Genomic DNA, 27,019 nt, shown 5'->3' with positions numbered 1-27,019 from the left:
ATAGTTCGCGGTAGGTGAGTAATACGCTGCATTGGCTACCTCGATTGGAAACTTACGACTATACACATTTGCAATTTTAATATCAAGAATTCTATACGGACAATTATTGAATTCTTCTTATCCTCTATAGAAATAGTTCTCAGCCTTCTATAGCAATAATTCTTTATTTAATTGCTAAAATCGACTTTTAAAATATATATTTGAATAATGGATGAAAAATTAGTCCAACGTAAAATAAAATGTTAGAATTTGTTTGGTTTTTAATGTGCAGCTTGCATTAGGTATATTAAATAACATTAATATGTATTGTTTTAATTCGAAACGTTTGAACATTTCTTTACTAATTTTCTTTTTAGAAAAATAAGAAATTTAAGATTATCGTTGAAATATAAGATTATAATTTAGTATTGGTTAATTTGTATATACAAGACATATCCGCTAATTAATTTCTTTTGTCATTACGCACTTGTCTGTAGTACTTTAGAACTGGAAAAACTCAATTTGCGAAGCATTGTAGAGCTTCGTAGCAATATTTTTATGCGAATAACACAGTTCAACAAAAAATTATTTTTTTCGAGTACAAGAATAAGGGTAGGTATTTATCGTTTCTCGTACTTTTTTCAATGCTGAATACAATCCCGTTTACACAATTGTTCTATCATATCGTAATTTTGAAAAATTTTTGATTAAAAAAGAACTTCATCTTAGTGTATTTCGAGAACGAAAATAATTTCAGAAATGCAGACAATAAGACGTCGACTCGTGACAACATCATTTGCTTCATATAAGAATTCTACAATTTGTTGTTACAAAATGAGACCGCGTCGTGGAAGGTGGATTACATCAAAAAATACCATACGGTTCGCAGAATATTATCATGCAATATAGATATATACTGTAACCTTGTCTCTATCCTTGTTTATATCATCTTAAGATCGTACTTACGACGGTCTAAAATATAAGATTCGACTATGAATACCGGTCTAAAAAATTTATTATATCGATTATAATTAAAAAGATATTTGTAATTATAACTATAATTAATATAAGACAATAGATTCTACATTAATCATGAATAGATATCTTTTTTTCTTCGAAAATTGTTTTTATATCATTGAAGCTGTATCAAAATTTTCCAAGTAATACTTAATAATTATTTCGTGGTTTATTATTAATATATACCATATTTGTTGTATTTTAAAAAACCCATACGTGTACGCCTATGCATCACCGTATCGTGTATGACTTAGAAGGACAGAAGTGTGAATGCGTGCATAAGCATGTGTGTACAATGAGGAAACCACGTGCTCTTCCTATCACTGATAAGAGGACGTAAATATGCGCATACGTAATGCGAGTGTACATTTTGTACAGAAAAAAAATACATATATATGCATATATAGATTACCTATATATATATAATAGATGGACTGTCTGTTTCAACTGATAATTTCTTTAGCAAACGTAACATTTTTTCTTAGTAAAAATTTCAAAAGAGGTTGTTATTTATCTCAATTTTTTAATTTTTAGCATCATTCATTTTATTAATTACACTTTGAACTATGATCCTGTGATAATAAGCTGCATTTTAAATGAGTTGAAAATGTAATTTATTTATTTGACTCCTTTAATTTAGTTAATAAAAAAAACCTGTTATCAATCGTAATATAAAAATTATTGATATCTTGACTTAATTTTTACTACAAAAAAATTAACTTTTAGTTTGACTAGTTGTAAGGAATCTTCAGATACAAGTTACAAAATTTTTTAAATTATTATCATTTTTCAGCAATCGTCCGGTTGGAAACCGAGAGATAACTAAAAAAATTTTTTAAAAAGATTGAAAAACAAATAAATTTTTTATATAAACTCTTTATCAACCTAGTATAACCAAAATTGTAATTAAATATGAAATTATGTTTAGAATAATATTGTAATAATATATACTAGTAAGATATAATAAAAAATATCTAATAACAAAATTTTTAAATCTGTTGTCTGCATGACATTGTTACTATCCTTCCGAGGCTCTCTATACAAAGGGATTATATGGGAAAGCAAATGAATTGTATTGCGTTCCGTTATTGCGACATACACTAATCTATGTTTATCTCCGCTACCATACCGAAGTAGAAAGTTTTATTTTTATTACATGACTTCGAATCGAGTTGTATGTAATTCAGTTTGCCGTTTTCCGGTGCAATTTTCTAATAACGACTATTTAAAGCGTACCTATAACTCGCACGATACGTCGTGAAACGGCATCCTTGACTTGCCGTTTGTTGATCATAGATCAGTGGCACGAGGCCGTCCAGCGATCATTCGTTACTATCGCATCAATCCTATTCAAATTATAATTACGATACGTGAAACCTGTATGGCAAACCCGATGAAGATAGAACGAAGTGAAAACCGTGCACAAGAAAAAGAGAGTTCAACCATAGGAGCCAATATCGACACTTGGTTTGGCCGCCGGTGACCTCGATTCCGAATCCGCTGTCTGTCCTTTCACTTCAAAAGCGAGTCTCAGCGAGCACTCTTTCTCGCACCGGCTTAATGTCGAAGACACGCGTATTTCGTAAAGAGATCTTCAGTTCACTTCTAGAACACCGATTAGCGAGCAGTTGCCCGTCGCCGGTGCTCCTAGATTTCACTTTCATGTAAGTTTAGTTTTGAGAACGAACGCGCGTGTCTGTCGTTGACGCACGTTTTCCACATTGTGACGGATTCTCTTTACTTATTCGACACAGTCATTAAATAGTGTTTTTTGAGGAAGCAACCGTGCAAAGTGAGAATAATGTGGAAATAATATAATAATATAAATATATAATAAAAAAATAGACTTCGTAATATGGAAAGCCAATAAAAAATTATTTAATGTATATTGTGCTTTCTTGAGAGAACGTCCAGTAATGGCAGTAATCTGACTCTTAAATTTTACTTTTCCACCATTCTAAGTGAGTTTAGTGAAGTTACCAGATTGATCAACGACTCAGTAAAATATTTTTCATATAAAAACATTTAAATATATATAATTATATATGTAAAAAATAAGTAAAAGGATAGTTTTTGTATTGTTTTTTTTTCTAAAAAGTGAAATTTGAGGAAATAAGAAAAAAGAAATTATAGAAGAGAAAGAAAATATATGAATTTTAATATATAATTATATATATTTATATTGTATATAAGGTAACTAGAGGGAATATGCCACACTCAACAAAAATTTGATTGTTTTCTTATTTTTCGTTCTGTTTGAAGTATCTTTGCTCGCTTCGCTCATGCGACCAACTTCACACTCATTCAGAATCGACCACTTTTCCCACTAGTTGTACAATATACTATTAAACGATGAAAAGATCGTATTTTGTCCTAAGAATTAATCTTTGCTCGTCGTGTTCAATTATAAAACAGCCATGGAAGTTAAATCACGCGCTTGTTGAATATATAAAATTGGTGCGCACGCAGAGATTTCCCTTTCAAAATGATGATCGTGAAGAGAGCGATTTCGCAGCTGCTGCTTTTCATAGTTTTCTGTGATCGTAAGTATTATTTTTTTTGTATTTTGTATGCAATATCTTTTACCCTTTCCAGGAAAACAAAACTAAAAAATGCAAAATAAGATATAACTAAAAAACAAACATTTATTAAGATAAAATTATGTTAACAAAAAACTTGGCCGACTTCACAGATTTCTTTCACTTATACTACCGACCAAAAGTTTGAGAACATTAATTGAAAATGTTTGCTATATGAAATGAAATCAAACTTATTATATAATTTAACATATTTTTATTATATTATTCATTGTTTTATAATAAAACAAAAAATAATATAAAATATTTAAAAATTCTATAAAAAATATTTTTTACGAGATAAAAAATGTATTAGACGCTAAAAAATATTAGACACTTTTTTCGTCAAAATAGCCAATCAATGTAATCTAATTATGAGTTTCTTTTTTTATAAAAGATTCTTTTTCACCTATATTCTAAAATAGTGTAGGTATAGTTCAGTTTTGGAACTTTATGACCATATAATCCATTTTTGTTGAAATTAAGCAATGTTAACTACAACTATGCTAAATATTTACTCTGCCTATTTACTTTCAAATTAAGAAAAAATATTAAGTATTTAAGCACTGACTCGAACTTTCCAGTAGTGTTTCACTAAAACATGTAAAATTTTTAAACGTGGTCTCAAACTTTTGGCCGGTAGTGTATGTCCGGTAGTGTAGTATATATTAATAACTGGTAATAACTGGTAAACTGATATAAAAATAAAATAAAATTCACAGATGTAAAGAGTTTGATTATACCGGAAGAACTTCCAACGATCCTTTCACTAATATATTCAAATATTCCACCAATTAAGAAAGGTAAATAAATCATAAAATGAAATTGTTAAAAATTTTATAGTAACATAATTTTTGTTAACTTATATAAATTTCTCTAAAATTCTACAGGAACCGATTCCAGACTTGGCGTGGGTTTTCGATTAGGTGAACACGCGGATTTTCAAATTCTCGTTGAACTGGGACCCCAGACCGAGACAGATCCGATAGGTACATCCAACGACGCTAAAAGGCGACGAGATGTAAGAATCTGCATAATTTGCATAGTAAACCGTTATATTTATTTAATAAAAATATATTTTTATAAATAGGCGGCATTTAACGCTGCGATGAAAGGAGAGCTAGGACCATTGGCACAAGCGGTGGCTAAATATCAAATCGAGCGTAAAATCCAGAAGGAAATGGATAAACTCAAAGTAATGGAGGAGAAACTTAAAAAGCTTCAAATAGAGGATACAAAAGATCAAGATGTAAATAAGAACTTATATAGTTTCAATTTTTTAATTTTAAATAATTTAATACATAAATTATTTTGTTACAATTGGTATTTAATTTAATTACATATCGTATATAATTATTTACATAAAATTTAATAATTTTATGATTTTAAATAATTCTTCACAAAAATCCTAAAGAAGTGAGCTCGCTTCTATGTAGGACATACATACCATATAAAAAATTTTCGATTAATAACAGTGAATGTTTTAATTTTCTTAGACTGTTTCCAGTAACTGGTTAACAAAGTGGAGGAAGGAGATGTCACAATTGTCAAAAGATAATATGCCATTAAGTTCTGCTCAAAATGGAGATGATAAGATAATTCAACAAAGAATAGGAAAACCGCTGGTTAAATCCATCGTTTGAAAGGATAAATTGAAAAAGCTAACTATATAAACTATAATATATTTGTCTATATATGTACATATGTGCATGCGTGCAACACTCTCATGCGTAAAAGTCGCAAATATGAATAACAAGGAAACATCAGTATAAATCTAATGTTGGTTGAGGAAGTGCAGATAAAATATGGAATAAAAAAATAGAATAATTTGAAATATACGATATCTAGCCTATATATCAAAAGTTTTACAACCTATTAGCGGACAGTACTGGAATTACTAACTACTAATAAACCCTTAATAATTTAACGTACAAAGCAGCAACGTAGTACGAAGTGTCATGTAATTAGTACGTGTAATTTAAGATTTTGGATATGTCGCTATAATACTTGCGTAAGGTTATCTTATAAATTTTTATTTTACATCAGTCAATCTACTTCACAGGTTCTTAGTCGCTTTTTGTTACATGTAAAAACTAATTGTAAGATATAGTGTAATCTATTGAGCAATTAAGTGTCATACGGCGTATATTAATTACTATTATGTAGGTACAATAAAGAGGTTAAAATGGCAATGTCGGGTAATACGGAATAGTTTGTATAACCCCACTACTTTTTATAAGTAGGTATTGCATTTTATACTCAATATACTCTATTATTGTTTCTTTCTTTCAGGAGTAATATCTATAATTATATTATATGATAAATATATATTATGGAGTAAAAATTTTAAACATATATATATATATATATATATATATATATATATATATATATAATTATTCATATGCATTTTTATATAAAATTTTTTTATTGAAAAAATACGTTTATTACGTATATTAAATTTCACGTGATTTTCGTGTCGTTGACATAAATGTGGTGAACTGTTTCTGCAATACATTCACTCTTACATTTATTTTCTACATTCTGCACAGTTCCAGTTTATCCAGTTATTTCATTGTGATTTATGCACGCAACTTCTTTGAATTTAAACAATTTCGATTGATCGTTAGTCAAAGTTTTTTATTTAGAATAACTCTTATTATTTCTATTCTCAATTAATAATTTCTTTAGAAAAATATATTCATTCTAATTTAACTGAGACATTACTTCACCATCTTTTCCATCTTTATCATCGTATAATATGTGAAAATAAATGAAAAAAGCAAGTTTAAAACAATGAGGCAACTAACTTTTATAGTACAGTCCTGAGAATGATGCATCGCTGAGTTTAACACGATGAGCATTCCACGTCGCATATGTTGAAACACAAGGCGCATGCGTCTCTAATCAGATCAGGGAGCTATCTCTTCTAGTCACTCGTCGCTCCTTCGCCGTCTTTACGTTCTACAGGGTACAGTATACGGTTGAGTGAGTACAGTCCTATAACAAATTCGAACACATTGTCAATCGATTACTTCGTGAATCATCCATTCGGAGTGAGTAAATTAGAGGAAACACGGGCCGCGGTGCGAAGTTCGCAGAAGAGACCTTTACAAAACGTTGTGCAATTGATTGGAATTTGACATTGGAATTTTAACTTTAAATTACGTCGATTGCGGTCGGAACATATGTGAGATTACGAGCGATAATCAGTTAAGTGAGTGTGAGTGACGTTTGCGATTAGTTGCGTACGGACAATTTCGAATTACGTACCACGTATTTTACGGCCGAAGGCAAAACTGCCTTTGTGCGGCTGGCGAAAAGCGGGCTTTGGAAAGCGGGCGTGTATTCTGGAACTGCAAATTCGCGGTAGCGAATTCTCCAGATTGCAGGAAAATTCTTCGAGGCGTTCGCCTGAGCATCGATCTCATACCACATTTGACTTTTGGCTGATCGAACAAAATCAACAAGATCGTGGTTTGGATTCGCTCGAGCAACAATGACAATTTCATCTGATAACGTAAGAGGATAAAAGCAAAGACTTATTACTTACATACGCTACTTAAAGAATACATACATATAGAATATTTTCGTTTTGTTTTTGCTTATTTATCTTTAAACGTCACGATGGACTACAAGGTACCTCGCGACTTATAGATGCCTTATCTACGGGCGATTCAAAAGATACCGGGTGATACCGCTGGTGAAAAATTGAGTTGGATCGGAAAATTGACTTTACACCAGACCAGCGAAAGTCTTGAACAATTTCCACCAGAATTGCTGCCTATACTGCGCGTAGAAACTGCTGTCAAGAAGAAGATGCACGAGGATATAACGTCGGCGCTCAAGTGTGAAGATTCGACGATAATAAATCGGGCTTTTAAGGCTTCCTGGTTCTTCGATGGCAGCCACAAGAAGATCGTTGACGTTTCATATTTCTGCGAACGTCTCTTCCCCTACGTTTCCGTGAATACAAGAACGCGTATTGTGCTTACACTCGCACATCGATTATCTGGCAAGGATCCAATTTTCGCGCAACAAATGTTCACAGCAGTGTCATCTATTTACGGTATTCAAATCGCTTACCCGTTGATCACGGCTTGCGATGAAGCTTTTGCTTATAAAACGATCATAGAGAAGGAACTCGTGCTGCCAGTAGAAATTGCTAAAAAGATCTTCCGCAAAAATCCGGATTTTATAGTGCGTTTTCTCAAATTATTGAAACCCCGCGAACTAAACGCGACTGAGCGTACTCCTTTCGCGATCGGCATCGATAGATATAAGTCTTTCCTGCCTAAATTAATAAAGAAGCGACTGGAAGCTTTCGTAGTACTGTGCGAGATACATGAGACAGATCCGCCGAATATTGTTTTGAGTAACACGTGTGCCGAAATATTTTTGAAAAAAGCTCAGAAATATTTGATAAAGAAACCGCTTTTATACATCCGCATCTTACCACCCAAAAAGATCAACGAGGATTTAATGGAAAGCATATTTCCAGGTCTATTGCCCGCAGAACGTTCTTCCTTCAATACAGATAGCGTGCTCGCTTACTTAAAGCATTACCCACGTGATAAAAAATACGATTTGCTTTGTAAATCCTACAAAAATAAATATCATGCTGATCTTCTCGACGAGACGAAAAACGTGACGCCTGCTTTATTACAGTTATTACCTGCAGAGGAGCGGATCAAACATGCTAAAATCAACATCGAAAAGCAAAACTTATTATCAGAGGAGATTCATTATGAATATACGATGGATTACAAGAGAGCTTGGATTTGTTATTTACCTGTTAACGAAGCTATACCGGTTATCAAGGAAAAAATAAATAAAACTGCAAGTGAATCAAATAGAGTTTGCCTTATTTTACAAATGATTTACGTTTGTAAGGTTAATGAGGATGACGATGCGTTGTCCAATACTTTGACATATTTCTTAAATAGACATAAAAACGAAAACTCTTGGCTATTCGAACGAGTGTTCGATGAACTCTTGCAAATATACGATGTACCGCATTTAAGCGAAAAGCAGATCTCTCTTGTACTGGACATTGTCCGATTATATCATGTAAAAAATGAATTCGCACCGAAAGAAATACTCTCAGCTATAATACATTTCAAACTTATACACAATATGCCAATTGAGGAGTTGATTAACATGCTTCTAGGAGATAATCGATGGTACGTAAACTTCAACATACTCGAAGAATATCCACAATATGAGAGACAATGCCTCGTAACTTTTGCAAATGCCATTCAAAAAAGGTCTTTCAAAAAGCTTGATGAAAAAATATACAACCTTTGCAGCTATGTTGCAGCGATATATGATTTCAACGATAGATGTAAAAAATCGCGCGTCAAGATAAAAGAAATGACAATTAGAGATTATCCTTGGCTAATGGATGCTATTCGCGAAGCAATACGTTCCGAAGAAGATACCTGGAATGTAAAAGACATATTGCAGAAGAATGAGTCAGAACTGTACCGTACGTGGTTCCCAGAAAACATCGCAAATGTAACATCAGGCGCGGCGCTCGCTTTATTGAATCGAGATTTACAAAATATACTGAAGAATTGGGAAAAATATTTAGCTGACTGCATGAAGAACTGCCATATTAAACGTGTACAACGCTTCGTCAAGGCCACGCGTTGGTATAAAGACTTACCCATTAAATTTGCTGATCGTTGCATGAATTATATCTACGATAAAAATACAGATGAAATATCGTCTAGTGTAGTTATCCTGGCCATTCTACTTCATGGTGATGTGGTGACAAAACTAATTGATCCTCTCACACCTACGGAAACAACGATAGATACTAGTGATCCGAACGCCAAGGATAATTACAAGATCGTGCGGAATTTACCATTGAGCATGAGACTTTCCAATCCACCAGTACCTCTCGATCTCGTAGTTAGATTGTGCGAAGGAGATTACTTATCAATAGCTCTAATGACACTAACAAACGTGAGTAGGCGGACTTCTTTGCCGAAAGTGATATCAATCACACAAAAGTTAATGAGTATGCGCGTGAGCACGCGAAAACATGGAATTAGGCTGATGTATTTAGTAGCTTCGATGCATGAACTTACAGATTTTCTCCAGAAAACATGGGCGATCGAGAATCATCATTCAGTACGACAAGTTTTGTTCAAGGCTTTCCAGAATTTCTTCCTTACAAAGCCAAGTCCCGAAACTTGGTCCCTATATTGTCAAGCTATGTCGACGTTGAATCTTAAGGATGAAGATTTGCTTTCGGAAATAGAGTTATTTCCTGAGATTCCCAATGAATACATCGCGAAATACCTCGAGCTATGGCTTAAAACGATAGACAATCTTCAAAGACTGGACGTCCAAAAGAAAAACAAATACATTGTCAATTACTTGGCAACGATCACTGCATCCGTTTTCAACCTGCTACCCGAAGAATTTTCTGAGAATATACTTCGAAGATTTTTATTCCACATCGATACTAATGTGTCCGAGGCAGCGAGACGATTTACGATAGCGTATATTTTATCAGAGGATAAGGATAAACATGCAACACGCATCAAAGTATTTGCCGATGTCTTTCACAACGCAGTGACCACTTATTGGAACGTGCCACATCCTAAAAAATTACGCTTCCATCCAATCAACAAAGCTGTGCGTTTATTTGTGGATGATTTTGTTGTTAGCTACGTTGATAAGTCTTGCCTCAATAAGTCTATTAACCCAAAGATCATCGATAATATGCAAACGATATTTTTATCTGTCTTATCACCTAGGCAGGAAGCAAGGTCTTATTTGCTATTGGTGTACGCGAAGAAGTTACAAAAATGCATATCGACCAAGACTTCCTTTGGCCTAAGACTCGGTCAACAGTTGCACGAATTAACCGATGTCTTCTCGTCGTTATTAGTTTCGTTTATGACCGAGGTTCTCAAATACTTTCTAAGCCGCGTATATAAACATTCCGACTTGGAAGAAGTCAAATTTAGTGTCATAGAAGGCCTCGTTGAAGCTGGAAATACGGATTCCTGTTTTATAGCTGTGACAATGTTACCGTCGACAATCCAGACGAAACACGTGGCAAGATATGATCGACTCATCGAAAAATTCCGAGAAATGGAGGAGCCTACTATCACCATTTTATACGATCATTTAAACGAAACGGATTTGAAAACTATTGATTAAATGAATCAAAGGAACGAACGAATGATTTTTATATACGTATCTTCCGTGATAATATTTTACTATGATCAAAGAGACACGTACGGTAGTGTTTCGCGCCAAGTACACGCGCAGCGCGAGACCGCCGTGACTCTTTTACGCGAACGCACGAGTTGCAATATAATATTAACGCCTTATCATATAAATTGGTGATTGAATTGTATTAAATGTACCTTTAATGTTAAAGTGAAACTATAATTAATGCTCGTTTTTTTTTTTAAATAGAATAATTATTGAATTTTTATTAAAATATTCTTTTCTATTATTTTGGTGATATACGCCGAAAGTTTTTTCTTTCTCTTGGCAAACGATTAATTTCAAATGTTTCTCGAGGAAATAAGTGCATATTATAAAAGTTGTTTTAGTTCGCCTTGTATAAGGCGGATAAAATATATATATATATATATATATATATATATATATAGGTATATATTTAGATTTTTATAGCGATTGTATAATATATGACTAAAAGCAATGCGAGTTATACATTAAAGATCTTTTTAAGCAGTTTAAATAAATATCGTATTGCACAGCGTGTATCCACACATTTGCCTCAATTATATTATATATTATTTAATATGCATCAATACATTATTTATTATTATTTTTAAAGCAATCAAACAAATGGTGGATGCATTCTTTGTAGAGTACGATGAGACTTTTTTTTAACAAATAATCCTCTAACATCTTCCCTAAAAAACATTTTTATAAAATATACGATTTAAGGATTTCAAAGGCAGTAGAAAGTAGTAGAAGCTTTTCTATTCTAAAATATGCAGTCCTGAAACTGATTTCAAATAAATTTGTACAATATTTATGTGTCCCTGTTCGCATCAATATATAATATTTATCGTTAGATAAATATATCGATGTAAAGTATTTTATCTTTATTAAAAATAAAATTATCAAATTTTTGTAAAATTTTCAAAATCGGCATTCTGATTAATTCGCTTTTTGGAATGCTAATTTTATTGTCCGCGTACTGGCCACTGCTAATCGTTCGTTTCATTCAAGATTTAGGAGAGGTAAGCAACATCTCGAAAATCCCTTATCCTTACCTTTATGATACAATAATATAATAGTTTGATTGAGATTCGAGAAGAGCGAGCGGAGATGAGAATGTGTGATGTTTCGGGATCGCTGTTGTCCAACTACATACTTTGCTACTTGCAAACAACTTTTATTCGTTCGTAAGTATAAAGTTTAGGAATTAACATTAAAAAAATTTGATAAAAAAATATACATATTTATAATTACAAAGCCATTATTATTTCCCTTTTATTTTAGTTCTTGTTTCTTACAATATGCATTGTCTTAAAAAACTTTGATTAATAAAATAAGAGTCTATGTATTCGCAAAGACAAATTTCTTACATTAAGGATTACTGATACTGATTCGTTTGAGTATGAACGTTTTTTGATTCCACGGGTGTTTTCTCTTCTCCCTAGGAATGGATCAATCCCTCTTGCAGGGTCTTATTGTACCTTGCACACACGCACTGCATGGTGATGAAGTGGATACCGCTTAACGAATAGAGCAGGATGGGTGCTTTTGTCTATGCCGGTAAGCTCATTCAATACGATTTCTTCCTTCTTTATGTAGGCGATTTATCGCGTATACCAATCAAGTTGAGAGCTAGTTCGCCGCACAAAAATCTTCCTCTCTGTTTCTGGAGCATTTCGAGTCGCTACTGTGCGCGCGCTTCTTGCTGCGGCGAGATTTGTAGATTATAAACTGTGATTCTTTTCAATTTCTTGAATTTATATCTTTTTTTTTAACCATTTACTCTCACAAGCTTTTTTTTGGTGATAAAAAGGAAAAGAGCATGAGAAGGATTGGACACCTCTAATGACGATCACTAATCACATTTTCTTGTATGTTTCTCTCTTCCCATCAATAGGCACACAGTTCAATGCCATTGAACAGTTTATTGGCCAATTGGCCATGTATTTTCCACGTGTTGGGCCTTATCAGTAGCCTTATCTGGTGTATTTCTCATATGAGTCTATGAGGATTCCGACCAATCATAATCTGCAGATCTCTCTGAAATAGCACTGGCATTTCCGTGAGTTTCTCTCGCATTTCTTCGCTGTTAATTAACCGAATATTTATATCAATTTATCACATTAATCAAATTATTTATCTCTGTAATCTATCGCCTCTTATAATAATAGTCAATAGATCTCTTTTAATAGCAAAGCTGGGAAGACTAATATGCTTTCTTCTTTTAGTCATTGCCTTTCGTGTCATGGAAGTCCATATATTGGAACTTTGCTATCATGTTTTTGGCTATCTTGATGACGTACATGTCAGAATTATGGATACGAAAAGTTGATGATTCAACTTCTAACATTTATAAAACGGATTCTCCATTTCAGTTTCTAGAAAGTGGGTATATAATATATATACATATATATATATAAATATTATATATTGATAAGTAATATATTTATAAGTGATATATTAATAAGTGATATATTTAAATTGGAGGGAAAGGAATTTTCCCACAGTTTCTCGCATCACAAAACTAATCGTCGTTTATCTGTATTTCAGAATGGTATCTATTCGGCACTTCCATATACTTCCATACTATTATTTTCAACCATCTCAAGCAAAATGGAGGATCGTGTTTATGGTCTGATATAGTAAAATTATATCTTTCGTGCGACATTGTATCCAATTTTCTGGCCAAAGGCAAGCGTGAGACAATCCAAATATATAAGGATGACATAAATGAGAATAATCAACTGGAGGGTGTACGAATCGTGAATGAGAGTTTTAACATTGACATTGAATATTTTATCGATAAGAGTTAGTAATGATGCGAGAAAATTGACACTGATGATTGTTTAATATTTTTATTAATTTTTCGATAAATTGAGGTTCATGGCAAATATTTATAAATTAGATTTTCACAACTTCTAAAGCATGTTTAATACATTGTGATACATACGGACTGTTTAAATAATGGCAACATATTTTACATTGTCTCAGATAGCCAATAAGTCTGTCGAAAACAGATTTTGTAAAATCTTGCTACAAATGTTGTTGACAAGAAGCTAGGATACAAATTTAACACAGAATTTAATTTAACAAATAATGTCGACAAAATGCTAGCAAATATGTAACAAAATCTGCTGACATAATTTGATAGCAAATTGCCAACAAAATACGGGCATCTTCTAATAAATTAGCTAATTTTTCTTAATTGTTCAATGAATTGCCCGTCATTATTTACCTGTCATTTATTTAATCGTTGTTTGTGCTAATTTACGATTAATAATAATTCCATGAAATGTACAAATATTACCGTGCGGATAATCTGTTGACAAAAATATCACCATTAATTGCGGGGATGCGACTGGATATGGATAATCAACTTCTACGATTATTCATTATTTCAATAAATATTTGCAAATACAAATTCAATTAATACTTCTAAATCAACATTAATTATTAGCGATAGTAATTTAAAAGAATTAGAAAAATGGAAATAATATATAATATAGTTATAAAAATTATAGATATAAATATATGTATATAAAAAAATATAAATATATTACATATTTATATATATAAATGATATATATAATTTTTAGTTTTTTCGATTATATTTCGATTCTGAAACAGGTAGCACTGTAGGTGGGGGAAGATTCTCCCTGTATTAGGATAGATTCTGACAATACGCCACGCCAATGTGGTGACGATTTTTTATTGGTCCCGTCATATGTTTCAGCTAAGTTAATGAGAGTGAGACAAGCTGTAAGTGGGAGTGAGACAAAGTGAGCTATAACATTTGGCTGTACATGGCGGCGGTTTGTCCTAACTCTTATTATAGGAACTCTACATGTCACCGACTCGTGAGAATTGGCGATGCAAAGATTTGTGGTGTTCTTCTTCTGGTGGCAGACTGGTAGTAGGTTAGCTGTGGTTCAACTCATATCAATAAATTCCTAATTTTTTCATTGATTTATTTACATTTCTATTAATATTGCACCACTAATAAATAAATTTGATTAGATGTTTGCCATAATTATGTGAATAATTGTTGTGATTTTATACTACAAGTTTATTTACTTTTAATGAAGAGAAATAAAATTGAAATTTCAATGGTATTAAATAAAATTGAATCAAATTGTACAAATATATAGTTGTGTTAGAAAATTTAATAAATGTAAAATTATATAATATTTAAGAAATTTTGTGTTGGTTTAGGGTTACCACTGACTTAAAGATTATTAGTCATGTGATTTAAAATTGGTAAGTTTTGTACAATAAAACATTCCCAAAACAAAATATATCTTTTAATGTTATTGCTCACTACTAGTTATATAAGCTGTTCCTTTGAAAGACCTTTGTTTTTTTACAAAAATATTTTTAGAATGTTTCTATGTCCGCCAAATCATGTCAAACGAATATTTTTAAAAATAATATTTTTAAAAGATTGCAAATAAATATATTCAATAATATTTGTAAAATCTTTTAAAAATATTGCTTCAAAAAATGAAATATGTTTAACCCAATCAGCAATAATTGTTGCAAGCCATCACGTTTGAAAAATTTTTTTAATATTTGAAAAATATACATTTTTATATCTTACTTTGGAAAATATTATTTTGTATATCTATATCATCGCAGCAGTGTTTGAGAGCTTTATTATGCGGAATCTACAAATGCAAGTCGTAAGTCATAATTCGTAAGAAATTGACCAAGTGTACAGTCGAATTTGAGGAGAATAATCGACTGTGATTGGTCAATTCTTACGATTCACGACTTAATGCTGGTGACCCATGGAGCGTATTACGTGGAACGGAACGAGTGTATCACCATCACGGGATCGTTCTGATAGAACCTAGAGTCCCTCTAATAAGAGTCGCGACATCTTGAGTTTCGGCAAAATAAAAGAGAAAGAGAAAGCGATATACATTCATATTGCTTTCTCTTTCTCTCTTATATCTCTTTGTTTCTCGTGCTTTTGCCGAAAATGCAAACCAATCAAAATTGAGGGACTCTAATAGAATCCTGTCAAAGATTCCGTCGAAACGGTCCCGTGATTGGTGATACGCTCGTTCCGTTTCGCGTTATGGGACGCCAGACTTTACAACACCCATTGTAGACCGGCCCTTAAAATGCCGTAAGGACGTAAAACGTAAGCGTAAGAAAATCGACCAATCCCAATCAAGTATTGTGCTGTCCGTAACTCCAGAAGGGGAAAATACTTGATTGGGATTGATCGATTTTCTTACGCTTACGTTTTACGTCCTTACGGCATTTTATGTGTGAAGGCCTTTAGATTTGCCGAGACTCGTGGCTCGTGGCGCTGGGAAGTGGGATTTGTGCGTCCGCCGCGTTCGGTGTTCGGTTTTCGTGTCGACAGTCGACACTCATTCAAACGCTGTCAGAAGGCTATGGACGCGGAGTGAATCCGGCTGGTTAATTGTGTGCATTGCATATATCACATATATATGCGTGAAAAGTGACAAATTTACTGGGGGACTGGGAGTTGAATTTTGATACCGCGCTGTCACGCGAGCCGTCATGGACGATAGACGAAATAATCGCGAGGTTGTAACAGTGTTATTTCTGTGCCTCCTATGGTACGTGGTGTCCAGTAGCAGCAATGTCGTCGGCAAGATGTTGCTATCGGAATTCCCATATCCGCTTACGGTGACCATGGTACAATTGACCTCGATCACCGTCTACTCTAGCCCATTCTTCAATTTGTGGGGCGTAAGGAAGTACGCGTCCAACATAACGTGGAGCTACTACATGCGGCTCATCGTGCCCTTAGCCCTGGGCAAGTTTGTCGCGAATGTGTTCAGCCACGTCAGCATTTGGAAAGTACCCGTCTCTTACGCTCACACTGGTATGCTTATATACCATACATTGCTTTTGGCCTCTTGGCACTCTAGTCAGTATGTCAGGTGCATACATCGTGTATCCTCATATATGTTAGTAGTTAGTAGTCCAAGTCCCATTTTTTCTACTGTCTCTATAAATTCAACTCCCTGTCTGTTTTCAATTTTATCCTTCGACTTCCTTGTTCTATTCTCTTCTTCTCCATTCCACACAATCCCGCCTTTTTCGGCTGTTCGGGCGTTGAAATCACCTCCTCGGTTTAAAAAAAATCGGTATCGAAAAATTAACCCCACCACCGCCATTCCCGAAAAATTCTACCCCTGTTTCATACATAATTCTTTAAAATTCGGTTTATTAACAAATGTTCTTCTCCCTTTTCCTTCCTTCTCTTCTTTCTCTCTGTCTTTCTTTCTCTTTCTCTCTCTTTTCCTTTCTTTTTCATCCTCCTCCTTTGCCTATTTCTTACTTTCTTTTATTCTATACCACTCTCTTGTTTTAGTTTTAGTTATATATTAACCGAAATTTGGCTCTGTCCCAGTGAAGGCTACAATGCCTCTTTTCACGGTGGCTCTATCAAGAATAATACTTCGGGAGCAGCAAACGTGGAAAGTGTATTTGAGCCTTGTGCCAATAGTCGGCGGCGTAGCCGTGGCCACACTGACGGAGCTTAGTTTCAACATGATCGGCTTGATAAGCGCCTTAACATCCACTATGGCGTTTTCCTTGCAAAATATTTACTCAAAAAAGGTAATCGGTATGGACGAAAAGATTCTTTCTCATGTTTATACCTCATATTTCTTTTTAAATCTTGCAATTTTTTGCCTGCAGGTGCTACATGACACAGGAATACATCACTTGCGGCTACTGCATATACTCGGCCGTCTAGCTCTATTCATGTTCTTACCAATTTGGATTGTGTACGATTTACGCAGCTTGATGTACGAATCGATTATAAGACCGTCCATAGATATAAGCTATTATATATTAGGGTTATTATTTCTAGATGGTATACTTAATTGGTTTCAAAACATTATTGCGTTTTCCGTATTGTCAATCGTGACCCCTCTAACATACGCAGTGGCAAGCGCTAGCAAGCGCATATTTGTGATAGGAGTAACATTACTCGTACTTGGCAATCCAGTTACTTGGCTTAATATATTTGGTATGACCATGGCCATCTTAGGGGTATTATGTTACAATAAGGCTAAGTACGATCAGAGAATAGAGAAGCAGAACCAAACGATTCTTCCAAAATATTATAATGCTACACAGAACGGTAATAGCAGTTCCTTTATGGTAAATGGATTTGCCGGTAGACATCAATTATATGCAGTCTAGTCTCAATTGATAATTCTATTCTGACAAATTTATGTGAGTTTTCTGAATCTGAATCTGTAAATGTAAATTAATTTTTACAAATTATCACGCACTATTACAAATTATTACGATAGTAATATCGACCAAATACGAGGAAAGAACTCATATGATGATGAATTTACTTTTAACATTATTATATATGTGCGCAGATGTGCGCGCGTATTTAACACACGTGCACGCGCACTGGAGGAATTGTTTTGTATTCTGAAAAAGTATCCGAACATCTAAATATGATATCAAAAGTTAAACGTGTTTGAAAAAAATGTTTTAAGTAAAAATTTTACAGAGGAAATATAATGCGAGCAATAAATATTTTATAATATATATATATATTTTATGAGATATTAACAATTTTTTAAGTAAATTTATAATACTTTTTTATAATCCTTTTGATTCTCTTTTTCTTCTTTCTAATCTTTTTACGTATTATAGATTATCGACGACTAAAATCTTTTGAATGTTGTTCAAGGTCATGACCTTGACAACATATATGTCAAGCTTAAGACCATTGGAGCTGCCTTTTTTAAACAGAAGTTTTACCAAATAAGGTAATAAAGTCTTCAGATCAAGTCTATTGGCGAGTATATATATATTGATATATCTTGATATAAAATACAAAATAACTTGTAAAGTATTCACATAAATGAATTGAACTCTTATGTGACTAACTAAGAGAAAATTTAATTGTAAAAATAATATTGTTGTTTTATTCTTTAAAAATATCATTATTTCTTCTCATAAAAAATACGTGTAAAAATTTTGTTGTGTGCATTATAATTTTCTCTTAAAACTGACATACAAAACGGTTCTTTTTTCAAAAATGCTCTATTTTCTATATATTTGGTAATCTATAAATATATATATTTTTTCTTTATTATATATGAGCGCGCGCATATATGCGAACATATAAATTTATACATACATATATTTCTTTTTGCTTTATATAAATGTTACAGAAAGATGTGATCTACATTTTTCGAGTTTAGTGTGAAAACTATCGTTTTCTAGATAATTATATTCTATATTTTCATACCATGATCGCGCGTCGTAATAAGCTCTGTTTAGTTTTTCAACTTTGAAGCTAAACCTGTATAAGGCGTGTTGCACAAATCAAAATTATTGTTTTTAGCTAATTGCTGGTCCAATTAGCCTTAACTATGAATCTGACTACATTCTTCAAAATCACTTTTAGCATGTACTCCATATTTTATATTAAAAAGTGTCTCACGTTCAAGAGGTATTATTTATTGACGTATAATATAGATTTATATTGTATATATTACATTGCGCGTCTTCTAAAAATAATTACATCTTCTAAATCGTTCAGATACAACAAGTTTATACACTCACACAATCCAGATGTACAGACTACGCTCAACGCTGTTTCAATTTTATTTATACTTTCTAAATTATTAGCCCGTTTTGAAATAAAAAGAAATTCAGATACGTTTTTAAATGTCGATGATATGCAGAGTGCAGACCCATATTCGTGGGTTATGTGTGGAGAGTATGTGTGCGTGCATGCGAATGGAATTGTACGTAGGAGAAATTGTTCTAGCAGAGAAAATCAATCTATACATTTATTTTTATAAATAAAATACACATGTGTACAAAAATATATTGAAAACATTTAATATTCGAGCCAGCGCTCATACATAAAATTACAATCGCATTCTAAGAATGCAGCTATCAAGTATCAATAGCATCCACGTTTATTCTCATTAATCTCTAAAAAAATATAACCGCTATAAGAACTATTACAGTTAAAGAACGAATTCTGAAATATCTAGGCTATTAACTGAAATTGAATTGGATTGCAATGATACTAATAGTTTAATCGCAGGTGGTGATTGTTATAGCAATCTACAAAGTTTTCACGATGTTTTGCGAAGATAATGGTCTCGCTACCGTTAGATCTAAACACAGTCCCGCTGCTGCAATAAGCGGAACCGCCAAACAACAATCGCAGTCTTCCGTGCTAGTTTCATTTACTCGGAGAATTCTGTCGTACGGCCGCAAAATGCCATCGCATGGTCCCCCAGGTCGCAAACGATTTATGTAAACGCCACGTTCATAAAGGCCATCCGATACCGAGAAGCCAAAATCTTCATAGACTGGGTCTTTATGAAGTGACACATGTACTATTTGTTGAGACCTGTTAGAACCACTGTTGCGTTCTTGTGCCCTGAATTTTATAATAGAGGAGAAAACGTTACACGAATGAATAATTGCTGTTAAAAATATCTTGATTGTTAGCTAATTAATTTTGATACCCCGGATAAGATGGTATTGATAAATCTAATTGTCCACTGTCCGTAGAGGCGGTATCCCAAAGTCTCAATATTTCCGGCATGGTACCACTACTGTCTCCCAGCTCACCCCAAGAATCCACTGCGCTGTCCACGCTAGGAAGACTCTCTCTGCCTGAACGTAACGCACCATTCGGAAATTGCGCCTGGACTGTATCGCTTCTTATGCTGGGCTCTGTGCAATAATCTCTGCAAAAATCTTCTTTCAGACTTTTTTACACCGAGATTTTTTGGAGCAGTTACCCTTTAACTCTTTGAATTCCAAAATTTTATATTTGCTCTTTGTTTTCTATTACAAATATTTGATAACAGATTGAAATAGATTTTTTTTTCATTAAAGACTGATAAACATATTTAAGATTTTTTTAAGTATGTTGCATTTAGAAACACTTCAGATTTTCGAAAAATTTGAAGTTAAAGTTAAGTAAAAAAAGATTATTTTAATATAATTTGTCATTCTACAGCTATTACCGAAAAAAATTTATTTTAATGATCAAGAGAATAATTCTGCTATTTTTTGAGATAAATTCGCAAAACGGTCAATAATATTCGACAGAGAATCGTCGAATCGTTTTTACTCGTTTATACCTCTTTGATTTCGTTTGTATGTCAAAGGCTTCGAAACTACAGCGCTTTTCAGTTTTCTTGACGTATTTCTGAAAATATCCTATATAACTAATACAAAATAAGTCCTTGAATAAAATTTATACATCGCGACACATTTTACTTAAAATAAAAAAATGTTCAAAGAACTAACTTTTTGATAGAAAATGTTTCGAATGGCATCGAATACCTTATTTCCGTATTAGGATCCGGCTTTCTAATAGTTAAAGCAACTACTGATCCGCCGGGCCGATGCAACAATTGAGCGGCTTGCCTCAAGTCTCCGGGATCCAGTTTCTGCCCATCTATTGCAAGCAACCTGTCTCCAGACGCTAAACTGCCAGTTCGATAAGCGAGCGATCCTCGGCGGACCTCTGTGATTACTAGATCTTCGTTTACTGTGAGACCCAGATCAGGCTGGCCGCCTAATGGCCTAGCCACTCTCACCGTGAAGATTCCGGAACTCGGCACTACAGATCCACCCACTTTGTATTCTATCACCAACTCGATCTGATTGTGTTAAACATACGAAAATAATTAATATAAGAACATATTTTACTGTACTTATTTTCAGCAGCTACGAAAACTCGAAGCAAAGAGAGCCATTTACCATCTGCGATGTCTCTAATATATTGATTACTTCTGACGGTTGTAAATCGCGTAACATTCTCCGGTTGATCGCGATGGCCTTGTCGCCAGGCAAAAGGATACCGCTCCGTTCCGCCGGACCACCAGCTTCCAGCAGGCTCACTATATAATTCACGTGATCTTCGGCCAATTTGAGGGCAAGACCGAAACCCCGATGATCCGGCCGTAGAACGAGCGTCAAGCTCTCTTTCATCTGCAAAGTCTGATTTGAGTTTTGCTGGGCCTGTGGCTGCGCCTTCCTTTTGACCGTTCTCGCACTAGGTGGTCGCGGTAATATCTGCAGTCTAGCAATGCGACAACTTTCAGAATTATTTCTAAGCAGTTTGGCGGCGGTTATTGCATCCTGAACAGGCGTGTCGTCCACAGCTAACAGTCGATCCCCTGCCTGCAATGCACCACACCGATCCGCCGTACTCGCCGGACGAAGGCTGTCGATGTAGACTCCATTTGATGTCTCTCTTACAGTTAAACCAAGCTCTCCTGAAAAATTCCAATTTATATTTCAATTTAATCTAATGCCTGCTCTAAGGCTAAATTCCTTTTTCTTTGACTCATGCCTTTTTCTTATGCTAAAAGTATTCACAAGCTATCATCGTTTGACTTAAAAGAGAATAACCTGGTTATTCTCTTTTAAGTCAATTTGGTTCGAGGCCTGGATTCGACTTCGATGTCGAATCAAACAAAATTTTAACTTATTTCGACATCAGATTATCGACATTGATTCGACGTCGGGTCAATTATATATTTCTCACTCGGCAGTGAATACACATATACTAATAAAAAGGAAAATTTTGTTTATGTTAGTAAATGGAGTCACAGAGTTATATGCTAACTAATATTTACTAAAATCCAGAACATTTTGCTGCCTCATAGAGGAAGCTTTGTTTTCGTAAACCTTGCATATGGACCTTTGATCGTGTATAAAGCTAGGTCTAATCAACCAAATTTTAAAGAATTATCTATAAAGTAGGGATAGAATAAAGACCAAAGAAAAAATTATTTTTTTAGTTTTTGATATGCCAATGTGTTCAAAATGTTCTAAAGCGTCGGAAAATCGTAAACAAAACAATCGACTTAATTGGAAAATCGTAATTTTATAAAATGTCCGTATGTGTGTGTGTGTGTGTCTGTGTGTGTGTGTGCCAAATTTACCGAAATTTCTATAACTCAAGAACTGATTAACCAAATTTTAAAGAATTATATATGAAATAGGGGTAGAAAAAACTGAAGAATATATAAATAGAATTAGAAAAATTGCTAATAATAAAAGGGTAGAGTATCATTAAAGGTAGGTTGGTGTTGAATTTGGCAATGATCGGTGAAAAGGTTACCGATTTTTGCCTAAAAAGTGTACAAGTTATACATGTAATCTTATATATAGAACGTATCATTAAAGGAAGGTTGTTTTGAATTTTACGAGGATCGGTGAAAGGGTTACCGATTTGAATTTCTTGAGAAATGTTCGTGGTTGCTCTAACTTCCGCAAATTGTGAGACATTAGGTTATTTCTAATTCTATTATATTTTTCAGTGCCAGACTAGAGTCAAGCTTAACGGGGTCTTCTTTCCCCGCTAACTTTTCCAAGCCTAGATAGTAGATAGGGACAGTGGGAATCTCGTTAATCCATTCATGCGCGTCACTAATTAGATGACAAAGCATTGGGCTACCTTAGCTGCTATTAAGCTATTAAGATTTAGTTGATTAGATCCAGCTTTATACGCGAATAAACTTTATTCAATAAAGGTCCATATGCGAAGTCCATATATGGACCATGTAGCCTAAACTCCCAAAATCCACATCGATTTGATATTGCGTCGATTGTAAAAACCCCACTTGTGCCACTAAAGCTGACCCTCTATCAATTCATATATAAAAAAGTTAAATTTAAAATTAAAAAAAGTGCGTACATTAGAAACTTTCACATTGCTTCCTCATTATTACAGATCGCTACCATTGCTCCTATTTTATTTCGCTCATAAAGCTTCCTCTATGAGGAAGCCAAACTAATAAATACTAATAATTATGCATCAAATAAAATACAAGCCTCCTCGTAAGAGGAGCTTTGTGAGCGAAATAAAATAGGAGCAATTATGGTAGCGATCTGTAATGATGAGGAAGCAATGTGCAAGTTTCTAATTTGCACACTTTTTATTTAACCTTAATAAAAGTATACAAAAAATCTGAAATATATTTTCAATCGCATTAACATAACAAAATTTAAAAAAACGAATGCTCTGATAGAATTCTATACAGTTAAATTAGACGTTGTGTACCATCGTAATACTTATGAATAACATTTTATTAAATTAATATTTATTATTTATAGCCTTTTAAGTAATAAGTAAATGAAAGCTCTTTTAGGAAATTACATCTCTTTAAAATAGAAGAAAAAAATATACCTGAGAGGCCACGTTCCAATTGAACGAGCAACGGACCCGAAGTAGCCGCCCGTGCCTCCTCCATGTTCGCGACGTCATACTCGATGGTAAGAGACGCAATCGGAGTGTCTGAGCTCCTTCTAAGCGCGCGTTGCGCTTCCGCCAAGGTGAGTCCCCGCAACTCGGTGTCGTCCACCGCTAGCAACCGGTCACCGGGCCTGACTCTACCCTCTTTGGCGGCCGGACCGTCCGCTTTCACCCCCGTCACCACCAAAGCCCTCGACATCCCTCCACGGAGGGTTACACCGAGGCTACCGTCTTCGCGCTCCACTCGTACCTGCGCGACCTTCGACGAGACGCCGGAAAGCGGCGATAACGCGCCGATAATATTCGTCTCTTGGTCATCCGGCAGTAAAAAGCTGTGAGGATGGTACTGGGTCTGCGTGAGCGTCTCCTCCGTTCTCGTTGAGTCTGAACTCGCGGATGTGGCGACGCTTCCGGGCCTAGCTCGGCTTTTGTGCGAGCGCATCGTTGCCAGCCTCAACGAACTGAACATCCTCATCAATCTCTATTTCGAAATTCCGATGTGATTTGATATATTATATATTGTTCAAATATATTAATTCAACAAAGCGATTATCATTATTTTCTCCCAAAAAGAAGACAGTCTCTCACTAATAATTCCACTTGCAATCCACTCCCCCTTTTCTTTGTTTATAATTTTACACATGTAGGCCAGTCCAGTTTACGACAAGTGATAAATCACGAATCACAGTCAATGCAAATTTCGCGAGAACTCTTCTTTTCTCATAGCTCCATCCTGCATCCTTACTGAATTACATTAACAGAATACGAATATTATTTTATATGTTACACTATATATGTGTATTATTAAACGAATATTAACGCTGTTCTCTCTACAATTAAATTGAAGCTAATTGTAGATAAAAGTAGTAAAAAAAATATTTAATACACAATACGTGCTTTCTTATCCCCTACAATTCAATAATAAATTCATCAAAGCTGACATATTTACAGAAACAAAACATACACGTTCACATAAATATGTGTGTATGTATGCATATGAGTATTATACATGTGTTTTCTTATTCTCATAAATCTGTCGGTTTTGGAAAATTTATTAGATTATTGAAAGATAAGGAAGCGTAACATGCGCGCGCGCGCGCGCGTGGTGCGTCGAATCTCCGAGGCACCGGCTTCCAATTAGGAAAAACAAACTTCTAGCAAGAGAAGAAGAGCGGCACGAATGTAAGAAATTAAATCCCAATGGCATAATCAAGAATAATTTTTTTGCTCACGTATCAAACCGATCACGGCCTTGGTTTCTTTGTTCTAATATACGATGCAACGCGTGAAACCGTCGCCACTGTTCGCCGCGGCCGAAACCCCGTAGAACTGAACGCAGAACTGTAACGAGTCGCGATACGGCTCTCAAAAATAACTCCTCCTATATAGGGCCGCATCTCTGTGCAGACGAGCGCGTTCTATTTATATGATCAACATCCACGTTTTACGCTTTACGCGCAGAAATCGTGCGGCCCTGTGGAGATCGGATGCCCCCGCAGTCGCCGTAACGTCGAATGAGAGACCAGGCTTCTCATTAAACACTTTACAGCTCACTTGTTCTTATAGATTTCGAACACGTCTAGTTTAACACGATTGCTATAACAGATTAAATACATTCAAGAGAGTCTCTTTTTCCTCTTTTCCCTTCCCACCTCTTTCTCTTTACCTCTCTTTCTATCTCTATTTCTCTCTCTCTCAGTATAATTTTTTTATATTTTTGTGTCTTATAGAATGAATCGAGAAACGAACAGATCGGATCGTAATAGTCGATATTTCTTTCTATTTTTAAATCTTGAATCTTCAAATTAACGATTTTGATATTTGATCTGAGCTTTAGATTTCTTCGTAATATTTCCCTTTTTCGTTCTAAACGATTTAAGATTTATTTATCAAATATCAATTTTATTACTAGGAAATATAGGTATATGTATATATATAATTTTCCTATACACATTCTCTTCTTTGTATAATAAAAAAAACTTATTCTTTCTCGTTTCGTACACAGATTAAAAAACTTTTTAAAATTTTTTACTATGCTTTAACTGCAATACCTATATAATAATTATGATACAACACTCGTTGTAATTATTATCATTATATTTGTATTATTGTCTTTTATCTGTTTTCTTTTATATGTACTGTGTTTTTTCTTTCCCTCTTTTCTTTCTTTCTTTTTGTATTGATTATACTACGTTTCGACACCTTTATATAAAATATTTTAGTTTTTTTATTTACATCATTAAAGTTACTTTTGTTAATAAAGAAATAAGTAAATAAATATCTTTTGTTAGATTTATTGTTGCTGCGTTCGTATGATGTCATTGTGACGTCAAAATGACGGGTAAAAATCAGAGTTTGATCGCTGAACTATTATGACTTCAAAATGACTGTACAGTGACTCGTCATAAAATCATTACATGACAATATTTTGACTTTCAGGATTTTTATATTAATTTTTGGGGAAAACACGATAATATTCTCTCACGATTTCAGAGATCATTAACCAATTCTCTTAATCGCTTTTTATTATTACCTACTATTCCCTCTGTTTCATGCATCTTTGATCTTAATTTCTTGCTCTTGACGTCGATCTCTCTCTCTCTCTCTCTCTCTCTCTCTCTCTCTCTCTCTCTCTCTCTCTCTCTCTCTCTCTCTTCTGTCTCGCTCTTTTCCAATTAATTCATGCAGAACGAATCGTTCTCCATATTCTTGCTTTACTTTGCGATTAATTCGTAGGAACTGTATACAACCGTGTTTGTACAAATCTCTTTTAAACAATTCATTTTATATTATTTATTTTTACATTAACAACATACTGTTTAATTGTTATATATTTTTATTTTTACTAATATATTAATTGTCTCGAAGAGAAAAAGTTAAAAAATCTTAATTTAAATTATTTTAATACAATTTTAATTTATTTATTTAATTGATTAGATGTCTTAAATTTGTATCGTTAATCTAGATATAT

General features: G+C 33.9%; 4 protein-coding genes across 5 annotated transcripts; 3 read left to right on the top strand and 1 right to left on the bottom strand.

Annotated features, from left to right (window-relative positions):
• The first annotated feature begins 146 nt into the window (after positions 1–146).
• Positions 147–5,691, top strand: Snsl (snustorr snarlik). Its single transcript, XM_071775929.1, has 6 exons — positions 147–2,660; positions 3,412–3,539; positions 4,295–4,375; positions 4,463–4,593; positions 4,663–4,821; positions 5,069–5,691. Exons 2-6 carry the CDS (start codon positions 3,482–3,484, stop codon positions 5,213–5,215), a joined length of 576 nt encoding a protein of 191 aa, XP_071632030.1. The 5' UTR covers positions 147–2,660; positions 3,412–3,481; the 3' UTR covers positions 5,216–5,691.
• Positions 5,692–6,530: 839 nt separating this feature from the next.
• On the top strand, positions 6,531–15,085 carry LOC139811615 (uncharacterized). Its single transcript, XM_071775922.1, has 6 exons — positions 6,531–7,092; positions 7,230–11,977; positions 12,236–12,350; positions 12,688–12,852; positions 13,019–13,175; positions 13,341–15,085. The coding sequence occupies exons 1-2, from the start codon at positions 7,072–7,074 to the stop codon at positions 10,749–10,751; spliced, it is 3,543 nt and encodes a 1,180-aa protein (XP_071632023.1). The 5' UTR covers positions 6,531–7,071; the 3' UTR covers positions 10,752–11,977; positions 12,236–12,350; positions 12,688–12,852; positions 13,019–13,175; positions 13,341–15,085.
• Positions 15,086–15,286: 201 nt separating this feature from the next.
• On the top strand, positions 15,287–20,266 carry LOC139811619 (solute carrier family 35 member E1 homolog). Its single transcript, XM_071775928.1, has 3 exons — positions 15,287–16,653; positions 17,185–17,393; positions 17,475–20,266. The coding sequence occupies exons 1-3, from the start codon at positions 16,326–16,328 to the stop codon at positions 17,982–17,984; spliced, it is 1,047 nt and encodes a 348-aa protein (XP_071632029.1). The 5' UTR covers positions 15,287–16,325; the 3' UTR covers positions 17,985–20,266.
• Grip (Glutamate receptor interacting protein) lies at positions 19,590–25,402 on the bottom strand. Of its 2 annotated transcripts, none has more exons than XM_071775923.1 (6): positions 25,281–25,402; positions 23,983–24,792; positions 21,546–22,063; positions 21,126–21,445; positions 20,297–20,521; positions 19,590–20,208 (listed from the first exon to the last, which is right to left on the bottom strand). In XM_071775923.1, exons 2-6 carry the CDS (start codon positions 24,521–24,523, stop codon positions 19,887–19,889), a joined length of 1,926 nt encoding a protein of 641 aa, XP_071632024.1. In that variant the 5' UTR covers positions 24,524–24,792; positions 25,281–25,402; the 3' UTR covers positions 19,590–19,886. The 2 variants fall into 2 exon arrangements, with proteins under 2 accessions (XP_071632024.1, XP_071632025.1); XM_071775924.1 differs by having other exon boundaries at positions 21,210–21,445.
• Positions 25,403–27,019: the final 1,617 nt, after the last annotated feature.

The sequence above is a fragment of the Temnothorax longispinosus genome, chromosome 4, assembly GCF_030848805.1.
Source record: "Temnothorax longispinosus isolate EJ_2023e chromosome 4, Tlon_JGU_v1, whole genome shotgun sequence".
NCBI classification, from domain to species: domain Eukaryota; kingdom Metazoa; phylum Arthropoda; class Insecta; order Hymenoptera; family Formicidae; genus Temnothorax; species Temnothorax longispinosus.
Note: the sequence above shows the minus strand (reverse complement) of the source record. Positions and strands in the feature narration are given on the sequence as shown.